General features: G+C 39.7%; 3 protein-coding genes and 1 non-coding gene across 17 annotated transcripts in view; 2 read left to right on the forward strand and 2 right to left on the reverse strand.

Annotated features, from left to right (window-relative positions):
- Positions 1–2,188, forward strand: part of LOC117651525 (paxillin) — a 38,590-nt gene extending 36,402 nt beyond the window's left edge. For 8 of the 11 annotated variants that reach the window (XM_034395598.1, XM_034395593.1, XM_034395594.1 and 5 more), the window contains 2 exons: positions 1,587–1,707; positions 1,787–2,188. In XM_034395598.1, coding sequence (XP_034251489.1) covers positions 1,587–1,707; positions 1,787–1,932 — 267 coding nt within the window. In that variant the 3' untranslated portion in view covers positions 1,933–2,188. Of the gene's footprint in view, positions 1–25; positions 1,458–1,586; positions 1,708–1,786 lie in introns of those variants that run through there. The other 3 variants (XM_034395601.1, XM_034395602.1, XM_034395603.1) reach the window with 3 other exon arrangements.
- An 863-nt stretch (positions 2,189–3,051) lies between these two features.
- On the reverse strand, positions 3,052–3,124 carry Trnat-cgu. The gene has a single exon. It is a non-coding gene; the product is annotated as a tRNA-Thr (tRNA).
- Positions 3,125–3,513: 389 nt separating this feature from the next.
- On the reverse strand, positions 3,514–7,474 carry LOC117651902 (protein FAM122A). 2 transcript variants are annotated; one of them, XM_034396454.1, is made up of 6 exons: positions 7,378–7,474; positions 6,790–7,287; positions 6,364–6,442; positions 6,118–6,282; positions 5,854–6,032; positions 3,514–5,753 (listed from the first exon to the last, which is right to left on the reverse strand). In XM_034396454.1, exons 2-6 carry the CDS (start codon positions 6,930–6,932, stop codon positions 5,438–5,440), a joined length of 882 nt encoding a protein of 293 aa, XP_034252345.1. In that variant the 5' UTR covers positions 6,933–7,287; positions 7,378–7,474; the 3' UTR covers positions 3,514–5,437. The 2 variants fall into 2 exon arrangements, with proteins under 2 accessions (XP_034252345.1, XP_034252344.1); XM_034396453.1 differs by having other exon boundaries at positions 6,790–7,424.
- An 87-nt stretch (positions 7,475–7,561) lies between these two features.
- LOC117651901 (probable E3 ubiquitin-protein ligase makorin-1) lies at positions 7,562–11,659 on the forward strand. 3 transcript variants are annotated; one of them, XM_034396450.1, is made up of 8 exons: positions 7,562–7,691; positions 7,924–8,328; positions 8,800–9,339; positions 9,422–9,567; positions 9,644–9,852; positions 9,929–10,143; positions 10,259–10,369; positions 10,469–11,659. In XM_034396450.1, the coding sequence occupies exons 2-8, from the start codon at positions 8,279–8,281 to the stop codon at positions 10,752–10,754; spliced, it is 1,557 nt and encodes a 518-aa protein (XP_034252341.1). In that variant the 5' UTR covers positions 7,562–7,691; positions 7,924–8,278; the 3' UTR covers positions 10,755–11,659. The 3 variants fall into 3 exon arrangements, with proteins under 3 accessions (XP_034252341.1, XP_034252342.1, XP_034252340.1); XM_034396451.1 differs by lacking the exon at positions 7,562–7,691 and adding an exon at positions 7,775–7,792; XM_034396449.1 differs by lacking the exon at positions 7,562–7,691 and having other exon boundaries at positions 7,814–8,328.
- The last annotated feature ends 105 nt before the right edge of the window (positions 11,660–11,764 follow it).

The raw sequence follows: 11,764 nt of genomic DNA on the forward strand, positions 1-11,764 counted from the left end.
TTGACCGCTGTCTGCCTGTCTGTAGGACTGCAAGGAGGCCGTCAAGGGCAAGTCGTTCTACGCCATGGAGGGTAAGCCCGTGTGCCCCAAGTGCGTGGGCGTGGACGAGGAAGAAGAGGACTAAGTCGGCGGCCTCGACGGCCACGGTGCCGATGATGTGATGCCGGCCAGAGGTCTGACAGAAGTCTGGCAGAAGTCTGGCCGGGGTTGATGGCGACATCAACATCTCCCTTTCTTTGCAGCCGTCCAGCAAATAAACTAATCCTTCCCTTTCCCCCGACTCATAGACAGACACCTGCCTCACGGGCAGTCGCTAACACGCAGATCTCTCACACTTTTCCTTAAATTTTCCTTTCTCTAAAGTCCCCAGACCCAACACTTAGCAGCTCCACACGGTAGGGCCATACCTGACAGATCAGATAGACAAGAATTAATTTTTATATATGTGTATAAATATGTGTGTCTGTATAAAGATTTCTAGTAATATTTTTCCACAAGCTTTGAAGGAAACAAAAATTTTATACTTTAGAACAATAATGTTGCACTCGGTAATTTAATGTGAGTGGAAGGCATTGTATTTTTAAGCAATAAAGAAAATAAAAAAACAACAAAAAAACAAAAAAAAAAAACAAAAAAAAATTATTGATTGGAGGTCAGTGGTGTGAATGCACTGCTGTTACCTTCCACAACCTGGACAGGTCAGTGACCTGATTGGTTGTGTGAGGTGCCTCTTTGTCATCTGTCAGGTTTGGCACTGCAATTTGGTGCATGTTAATTTTGTTAATTTTGCGTATATGTACTGACACTATCACCCCAATGAAGGTCAATGACCCTTTTCAAGGCAAACAAAAGGAAAAGTAAAAACACACATTCTATATTTAGTATCTATTTATACCACCGCTTTAGAAGATCAAGGTCAGGTTCAGGGCTGGTCCTACTCTCAATGAGTCTGACACACTCACAGACACACACAGGAAAAACATGCTAACAGGTTTGCCAAAATTTATCAATTGCTCTTAAATGTGCATAGGGCTCAATTGAAGATGCAACAGGCCACTCCTAAAGACTAAGCCACACAATTAGCTTAATTTTTCTGAATTTTCTGTACGTTATTTGCACGTTTATACGTCACCTATATGACAGAAGGGAGCAAGGTTTTTAAAAATTCATGTTGGGAGTTAATCTTATTTTGCATCAATTGTTATTGACATTCTCCAAATATCTAGAACTGAAACCATAGTTGAATGTCTATCCCCTATATCAAATTTTTGTAGTTTGTTGTTTTAAAAAATGTATACGCAACACATGGAAAACAAAAAAACTTCATTATAAATTTTTCCAAAAATTATTTTTGTTGTGTTGCAAGGGAGGGGCAGCATTGTCATATTTCAATGTTTATCAAAATTTTGCTGGGTTTTGTACTATTAGATCTGCTCAGAATCAAGTTATGTTGAAATATCATCTTTTTTTAAGGGGCTGGGAGAAAAAAATGTTTTTTTTTTTGGGGGGGGGGGATGTGTGTGTGGCTGCATGCACGGATTTCTGTCCATATGATGTAAGTAATATATCCAAATTTTATGTTATAGGATTGTCGCCAACCCTTCCATGGCGGATCCTTCTTCGATCATGAGGGTCTTCCTTACTGTGAAACACATTACCATGCAAAGCGGGGTTCTTTGTGTGCAGGATGCCACAAACCAATTACTGGTACTTATGCTCAAGCAGTATAGTGATTATATCTCTTCTTAACAAGCAAGCTAACTTTTTGTTCCAATTTTGTCTTCAGGTCGATGCATCACTGCTATGTTCCGCAAATTCCATCCTGAGCACTTTGTTTGTGCCTTCTGCTTAAAGCAACTGAACAAGGGAACCTTTAAAGAACAAAATGATAAGCCATACTGCCATGGGTGCTTTGAAAAATTGTTTGGGTAACTGATGAAACATAGTTTATTGAATGTGCCCTCATTCCTGCCAAGTATTTGGAAATTGGCAAAACACTGTTTTTGTACACCAACAGTTTCTTGTAACCTCTGTGAGGTGATAAAAACGTTATATCTGTGGTGCTACTGTGAATGAATTGGTTGCTAACACAATCTTACCATTTTGAACTGGCAACAGTGCCCAGCTCTGTAAAGTTGTGGCACTACTCAAAAAATAAAACAGTAAACTAAATTGACTCATTTTGAAAGATCATTGTGTTTTGAAATCATACATACTGTGCATTTCTCTGGTAATTATGCTACTCCTTAAACTTGACTTCAATGTTCCCATCAGACTTTTCAAAACTATTTATGACATCAAAAAATTAGTTATAGCTATAATTTAGATGTATTTATGTACATTGGTAATTGCTATAGGAGGTGCTGTAAGAATCAAGAAATTTTCTGCACTTAAGTCATTTATACAATTCATTTTAGTCAAGTTAAGTCTGGCTGTCAGGCATTCTTGTCTTATTTATAATTAGTTTTAAAATCTTAACTGTGAGTTATTATTAATTTTGTGGCATTTGTGAAAGTTAAATGAAGTCATCCTGTTTGTAATCAATTATGCCATTTTCTGACAATCTCTTGTTACCATGATGCCATCATGAAAACTATACTGAAGACATTTCTGAAAGGCTCAGTTGATGCATCAGGCTCCCTTCAAAATCCTAATATCTTTATTTGTTAACTGACAGGGAATCCAGCTGTATATGCTTCTATTTGTGAATAATCGTAAAAAAGAGTGTAGATCCTATCAAAAGATAAGCATTGTTCCCATTCTTAGTGGTGAATAATCATGTTTTACATGAGTTGTGTTCAAGTACATGATGCAGATGCCACATCACAATGTGCTTCATAACACTGTAATTTGAAATTCTAGATTTGATGTTTTCAATTTTTTTTTGTTGATGATGTTTTATGTCTAATTTTAAAACGATCTATTAAATTTATTTTTTATTAACATATTTTATGTTTCTCATTTGTCTTCCTCCTCCCTCCTAATCGACCGAACCCTAGATCCAAGACACGGTAGATTACTATTCACGAGAAGATTTGTGCCAACAAAACGTGCCCCCAGAGAGAATCGAACTCTCGACCCCTAGTTTACGAGACTAGTGCTCTAACCACTGAGCTATGGAGGCGGCGTGGCGGAGAGTGGCGCTGTGCACGTCTGTGTACGCCCCTCGCGCGCGGCGCGCCCGACGCGACTCGGCTTCCCCTCCCCCTTTCAGGAAGACCCGCATCCTGGCAGGAGCAGGGAAGCGACAGTGGTGTCTGTTGGGTTGCCTGCCTGCCCGGCGCTTCCTTTGGGCGGGGGCCCAAACAGGCGTGAGCATTGGGGAAACCTCTATTCCTTTACGACGGTCAGAAAAAAAAATTAGAGCCTTTAAAGGCTAGTTCTAGGAGAGGACTTATGGGTCCAGCCTGTAACGAGATGTGTGTAAAAGTGGGTCAGGGCGTAGCCGCCGCGTGTGAAAATGACTATTCCAGTGAAGAGGCTGAGGACGATGGGTTGATGGAGATAAAGTAATAAGTGCAATACCCTAAGAGGCCTTTTATTGCATTCATCAGCCAGATTCAGTATATACAAGTTGGCCTTCAAACGCCGCGTTTGTTAGGATAAAAGGGTATGATGGTCTTCAAGTATCAAAGTTCACATACAGTCAGAGAAAGATTTAATAGATTTCAGGGAATAAATTAAAATCATTAATTTGTTTTACAAAAGAACATCACAATGTAGTTTTCATCATACAAACTATCTTCACGAGTGAAACTCAAAAAGATGATTTATATGATACAAAAATTCATCTAAAACACCTCCAAAATGTACATCTTCAAGAACATACAACAAGCTAGGTATGTACCAATATTTTTCAATGACACATCTCAGAATACAATTTCTGGAAGAATTCATTCAGAACATTAGCAACCAGTCACTTCAACATGTCTAGAAAGTCAGTAAAGAAAACTGCAGAAGACACAAGCAATTTGATTGAGTTTAGAAAGTATGAAAAAAGTATTATCATTATTTTTATAACAGTAAAAGTATAAGGGCAGTAAATTTTAGGTCCTGCCAAGACACAGCCTCAGTAAATGAAATAACTTTATTTAATTATATGCAAGGAGATATTACTAAAAGAATCAAGTTTACAGGCATTCAGACAAAACAATTTTTTCATAGGAGCTAGTCTGGCAATTAAACATTGGTTTACCATTAAAAGTTATGCACATAACAATAAAAGATAGGCTCCTGTGGTAAAATACATTAAAGGGCAAAGGTGCTCTAAAATAAAATTGTGTAGTTCACACAAAAATCACAATAGAGACAGAATTTAAGTTAAATAAACATAAATTGCCTCTGCCCACACACTCCTCACATTTGGAACCTTGCCAACCTCTGGCACACCTAAAACACTTGGTTTGCTTCATCATTTATGACAGAGAAAAAGAAATAAAGAAAAAAGATGTTCACAGCATAGAATTTGGGAAAAGTCAGATTTTCAACAATCAAAGATGACAATAAAGGCAATAAAAATCAAGTTCCCCAGTTACCAAGTGACAGTTCCAGAGTAAAAAAAAAAACAACAAAAAAAAAATGGGCAGACTTCTCGTTTTGTAGTAACTCATAGTTCTGTCAATAAAACAATACATGATCATACAAATATCGTCAACCCAAGAATCAAGACTACGCAACACATGATTGTGGCGGCAGATGGTCTTCCATGTCACACTAAATAAGCATCAATTTCTGAGGCAAACTTTACTAAAAATAACACACAAAGATTCCTTCAGATGCAAGTGATGGATTATCTTAAAACATCCAGAAATAACCTTTCATGACACACCAAAATCTTATTGAAGCTCTCTCAATTTTACAAAAAAAAAAAAAAAAAAAAAAAAAAAAAAAAAAGAAAGAACTAGGCTTTCAGACTCTGAAAATGTCCACCTTTAACAACCTAAATTATAGCATTACCCTAACAGTTAGAGCATATATGAAGGAGAATACAATTAATTCCAAATGAAACAAGAGATGTTTCAAAACCGCAATTCAAAATTCACAAATAAAATATTGAACTTAATGTTATTTCATCACTAATAACTAGCAATGGTGATGAAGCATCAGAAAAGAGTCAATAAACAGTGATACTGTCTAAACTGCTTCAAAGCTTGCCAAAGCCTGACTAGAGATGACTTGCATCTGATAGAGGACAACAAACCTTCAGTCTTACAAGCATCTTTCAACCCTCCCAAATCAGTCTTCATGAGAGCCATACACCAACCCCCGTGCTCGGGTAAGAATCGGTCAAAGCCCGATCCAATTTACAGGATGGGGTGAAAGGTTTCATAACAGCCCTTTTCTAGATCTGAGACACAAAATCCAGAAGGCTTTAGGTTTCGAATTTAAATGAAAGCTATGATTTTACGACTAGAGTAAATCTAACACATTTTGTTCACTAGCTAGGGCTATGATCCGATGGCCCAGTGTGAGCTCTGCCTGGGGAGGGGCTGTCAAGAGGTCGGAAAGTAAAATTTGGAGAGTCTGCACTTGACATTGATTCAGGGGTGCCAACTGAACTAACAGACCCTGGAAGTGGGCTAGATCCTTGTTCTAGCCTATGTTGCGGCATAAGGAGACCTCCGCCACCATTACCGGTGCTCAATCGTTTAGTGGGTGGAGACCGATACTGTTCAGCATCATCAAGTTCAAACTTCCGCTTCACAGCAGGGCCTAATGTGCTGGGTCGCATTGCTATGGGACTCTGACTGCGTCTAAAGAGAAAACAAAACAATTTTTTTTTAATGTTAGTAACAGCGACAGTTCATTACTGTTTTGAAGTTAGTAAAATCATAAAAAGAAATTATTTCTTACTTAGTGGTATAAGATTTCCTGGTAGGGCTTGTACCAAACAAGCTTCCAGTTGGTGTGATGAGTTGGCGACTGAGTCCACATCTCGTTGGGGAGGGGGAAGAACAGACGGGAGAGTTTGGAGGCATATTAAGATGCAGTGGATTCATCTGGGGCCCAAGCACCCTACGTTCTGACTCGTTCTGTTCAAAAGACGCACTTTTTCATTAGTATGCCCTGGCACAATGTAAAGCCAAAATGTTTATGAAAAAAAATAAAAATACTGACATCACTGCAACTAAGGTTACCAGCCACAAGGGTCAAATCTTCGCATGATTGTGACATTTGTATAGCCGAATGAATTTCTTTTTCATGTGCAGCTTCACTTCTTGCCACATCAAGGCATTCCTCTTGCCGAAGCTGACTGACACGAGGAGACGGCCTTGGAGAGCTCTGGAAATGTCAAAATTGCACTGTCAAGAAGACGCCAACTTACATTGTTGTCTCGTTAAAAAAAAAACAAATATTACTTACACCAGCGCTGTGTGAAGTGAAACTGCTGCCACTAAACCGCCGGGTCCTTGGTTGCATCAAATTTGATGTCGGAACCTCCCTGTTGATAAAGTAAATAACATTGTATTGATGTAGGAGTTAGCAAATCATGCTTGAATTAGTGAGACTAATAGTTTGATGGGTTCGATATGAAGGAAAAATAACAATGACACAGCACAACTGTGGCCTGCTATAATAACAAAACACTACCCTGGCAAACATGTCACAATCACTTCACATATATGCAAGATACTAGAGGAAAGTGCACACACACTTGGAGCAACGAGCGCGGCGAGATTAACGTAAATCCAACAGGAAATAGACTAATTGACGTAGTTAGGGCAGTGTCCCTGAACTAACAGTGTTTTCTGGCTTGGCCTGAAGGAGACAGACAGAAGTCCGACTAACCTGACTGCTGCCGCAGATGTGGAGGACGTTCCAGTAGCTGCTGCCATGTTGGAATTCAGTTCATTTATCATTGGGGCACTGTTCGAGCGCTTAAGACTGGCCGGTGGATCAATATCCATGGCAGACGATAGATTTGCTGCCATTTCGCCTCAGAGACTCAGCCAACTTCAACATAACTTGTTAGTTCCGTGACGACCGCACCAACAGCCAATACCCTTCACTTCCCTCGGTTGCGGAAACGGTATTATCTGGCAACCAGGCAAATGTCAAAGGACATTTTGAACTGTCGGTCAGCACTGAAGTTCTCTTTCAAGGTTTTTCTTGTCCAAAGACACAGAAATCCAGTGTCTCCAGCCCGGAGGTCCGAAGCGGCGAGGCCGACTGCTTGAACTTGGAGCCGACGGAGATTGGATGGGCCGCGGCCGCAGGCCTTAACAGCACCCAGTACTTTCCGTAAGGCTCTCGCTCAACTCTTGCTTCGCTAATTGCACTTGCACGCTACAAACAGGCACGAGCAGCAGTTTAAAGCATCACAAATACCGAAAATCCAGGGAAACAGGGGCAAAAATTCACTGGAACGACATTCACTCTTAACAAATCGAGCCAGGTTAATCTTAAAGGATGAGAAATTCATGAAATATGACTGCCAATAAATTTAAAAATCACTATTTGCAGTGTGATTGACTGAACTGAAGAATGATGTTGTGTAAGATTTTCTATTCCACGATGATTATAAAGTGATAAGGTAGCACAGACATGACATCCCCTGTCAAAGAACTAATAAACCTCTCGAATGAATCAAAAGTCCGTTTCTCTTGTTTAAAACTGGTCAAGGAGCGCGCGATTTATCATACGTCCTTTCAACGTCAGCAGACGTGCAGAAAACAAACCACTGAATAGCTGTATTTATACGATTGTCTAATGATTATTTATTTTACAATGTTGAGACTTGTACTTTTAGAATACATGTTCTTTCTTTCTGAATGCACTAGCTGTCTACCAGGTTCACACGCCACCACGATTTTCTTCTGCTAGGGGTGGCAGTACCCTCCAAAACCACCATGATGACCCACACGACTCACACTTTTGTTTTGCCAAATTTTGTTGTATCCCTTAAATTTGCCTACATTTCAGACTTGTCCTGTGCGGCACTGGAATTCAAAAATCCGCTGCCGTCGTATTGAAGCTCGATTTGGAATTCCCTGAGCCTCCAAGTGGGTGTGTCCGTGTCCTCCGAGGGAGCTCCAACCTGCTGCAAAGTATTGCATTGATTGCATTGCGAGTAGGGAGTGCACAGCGCTGGCTAGCCTACGGGGCCTACGGCTCTTTTAACTGCGTAGCCCCCAGCCCTTCCCTTGGGGGTTGAGACCGCGTTCGGGATCAGACGCCCTCGGATGCTTTGGGCCGAGTGTTGTCATGGATTAACCCTTCACCCTTCGCAAGTTGCGTACCCCGACGACATTGACACGTCTGAGTTCTAGCAGAAGAGATGGCCGAGAATCCAGTTCTGGAGGCGTGGAAGACCACGGTCCCATGTCGGTAAGATCTTGCGTTTATTGCATGATTAAGATTATATTTCTTGCTGCTGTTTCTTGTCAAGATTACTCCATTCATTCTTATATGTCTTGTGATCTTTTGTCACTCTTCCAACTAGTGTCATGATTTTGGTGCTCCACTTTCATAAGATTGTGTAAATCCCCTGTTGTTCAATGTAACTGTTACCTTAGATAGTTGAACATGGGTTAGCAAGGCTTCAGAGTGTGGTTGGTTAGAAGTTCCTCTGTTTAGTCAAGTTCATTTATTTTGTTGAGCATGACCAAATGTATCACTTGCCTAAACTTGAACTATTTGGCAGGCAAGTTTTGGTTTTTCTCTAGACTGGTGATTCTAGGAATTTTTGAGAACACGAAGGATTTGCTTTGTTCTCTCTCAAACAAACAAGTGTTGTCACAATTGTCTCTATATCTCTGAGGCCCTTTTATGATGCCTGTTTATTTTTCCTCCCACCAGGTACTTCGCAAGTGGATCGTGCAGGGAAGGAGATAATTGTAAATACTTGCACGACGAAGCATTGTTACAAATATTATCAGAAGGAGATGGGTTGAATACAACTGCTAAGCGGAAAGATAATGTCGCTAGGAGCTCTGTAGATGACCATAACAAATGCACTGGCAGCAGTTCCGGCAACAACGCTGACAACCAGGATAATAGTGAGACCAGAGCATGTACTAGTACGTCTCAACGAGATAAAGGCCAACTTGATACCGGTACTTCAAGCAATAGCGACTCAACTGAAAGTCAAAATAACACAGAACCTATTATATGTCAATACTTCCAACAAGGCTGTTGCATGTTTGGCTCTAATTGCTATAATAAACATGACCCTACTGAAATTAACATTAGTGCCTCCAGCCAGAGTTGTTCAGAAGACCCTCCTGAAAATAATTCAAGCAGCACCTCTGTCACAGTACCTTTAGCTTCAGATGCCTTATCATCAGATTCCTCAATGAGTCCCTTAGCACCAAACGGTGAAAGTTTGGAAGATCAGAGGTAATCAGCTTCTTGAGATATGTTTCAACCCTAATAATTGAGATTTTATCCCAAGTTTAATTGTTGTTTGATGGCTTTCCAGATCTCCTGCTCGACCTGAATCTGAATCCATTGAGACAAAAACAACATTGAGAGTTAACGCTCCTGAGTTTATTCCATCTGGATTTGTGCGTTCTATACCTTCTGAGGCTTCAGTTGTGGTTGATGAAGTTAATGATACCAAAGAAGGTATGCCCAATTAATGTGTTCTAATTTTTTTCCCACTCATTACACGATTGTCTCATTTCATTTTCAATGTCTGCAGCTTCTTCAGGAAAAACATGGGCGCAAGTAGTGAATGCCACTGCAGGTAATGGGGTTCCATCTCCTTACACAAGCTTGTGTCCTTATGCGGAAGCTGGGGAATGTCCCTACGCTGAGAATTGCACCTACTTGCATGGTGAAACTTGCGAGTTTTGTGGTAATAACTGTTTGCACCCAACCAACGAAGATCAACGCAAAACTCATACAGATGTAAGCCATTACCATTTGAAACTATTTTATTGTGTAATAGTTTGGTCAAAAAGATGAAAAGTTTTCTTCTTTTTAGGAATGTATAAAGCAGCATGAACGAGAAATGGAACTAGCATTTGCAGTTGCTCGATCAAAAGACAAGCAATGCGGTGTATGTTTTGAAGTAGTGGTGGACAAAAATCCAGCAAGTGAACAGCGGTTTGGTATTCTGCCTAATTGCAATCATTGTTTTTGCCTTGCCTGTATTCGTAAATGGCGCCAAGCAAAACAATTTGAAAATAAGATTATAAGGTAAAACAAAACACCTTATTCCTACTTTTTAGACCGAAGTTATAATTCATATAGTTGACAAGCTGCCCTTTCTTATGTAATAAACAATACCAATGTTTGATTTTTATTATTTCAGGGCATGTCCTGAGTGTCGAGTAACATCCGACTTTGTGTGCCCAAGCATGTACTGGGTCGATACCAAAGAAGAGAAAGATAAGCTTATAAACGCTTACAAGAGTGCCCTGAGGTAAGCACATTGTCTTCCAAATATTTTTATCAGAATGAAGAAAATTTATTTCTCAGCTAACTGTTGTGACCAAAATTTACATGAAATTTATTTTCACAGCAATAAACAGTGCAAGTATTTCAAACAAGGCCGCGGTAAGTGTCCATTTGGAAACAAGTGCTTCTACCTTCATGCTTACCCAGATGGGACAAAAGTGGATACCGGGCCACCGATCCGGCGCCAGCGTCAGAATGCAGATGGAGAAACAGATGTTTTACAGCTGTTTTTATGGGATTTCCTTGATGAGAGGGACAACCGGTGGCTTTACAGCTTGGAAGATATAGATCTTATGGCGTATTTCTCAGGCTCTGATGACTCAGATGCTTCAGACATAGAAATGTATTGATTTATGCTATCCTATGTAATAATATCACAAAATTTTCAAATCTGGTCAATTTTTATTTCACATAAGCTTCTGAATGGTGTTTCCTTCCCATTGTTTTGCCATTTTCAGATGTCTATTATTTTTTCTCATAGTTTATGTTAAATTAGCTTAAAGTGCCTTGTGCAAGTTTTTACGTATATTTATTCACTCCCGTGGTTTCACTGACAAGCACAGAGTTTCCTAGCGTGGGTCTCGCTTGCCAGTGCTGTTGAAGCCAAGATCTGGTTTCAAGGCAGGGGAGATGACTGTTAATGTTTTGACTTCCTTCAAGATTTGTTATATTCTAGTTAAACTGCACTAAATTGTTCTGCAGTTATATATGACCATGATGATCTAATAGATGGCTTCTTAGGATGGGAGGGTTTAACCGTTGATAACTCAGAGGCTACTATCCTGCTGAGTCTGGCTTACTGGATGTAATGCCATGTAATTGAGCTTCTTCATAGCTTGTTGATTACTGTGATGTGGTCCATAGTTAGAGCAATAACATTGTTTTGCCTATGGGAATCTGTGATAGTCAAATTGGTTCTCATCCGCTCATGAGCTGTAAGTATTCAACAATGATTTTAGTTATTTATTGTTACTTTTTGTAAAACACTTAAGAGAATTGTGGAGGGGATGGGGCATATGAGACACCATTTCATATTTTTTTAGCTGTAATATTCGCTTTTGCTCGTGAAGTGTTGAAGTGCTTTTTGAGGATATTTATGAAAAAAATACTGCCGAGGAACCAGTTAATTCGTGACCAGAATAAGTAAAGGAGTGACTTGGTTTATGATTATCACAATAATAGATATAACAAGTGATTTCTAAGTTCATATTGATTATGATTACCTTTTCCTTACAATAAAGAGAATAATTTTAAATTGTTGTGTATATTTAGTAGTGTTGCACCTGACTCAAAATTGCATTGGCTAAATGAACTCAAACCATCTTGATTCTATGTTTTAACTTAGATTTGAAAGGGAGTA

Source organism: Thrips palmi, unplaced genomic scaffold (assembly GCF_012932325.1).
Source record: "Thrips palmi isolate BJ-2018 unplaced genomic scaffold, TpBJ-2018v1 HiC_scaffold_6, whole genome shotgun sequence".
NCBI lineage: Eukaryota > Metazoa > Arthropoda > Insecta > Thysanoptera > Thripidae > Thrips > Thrips palmi.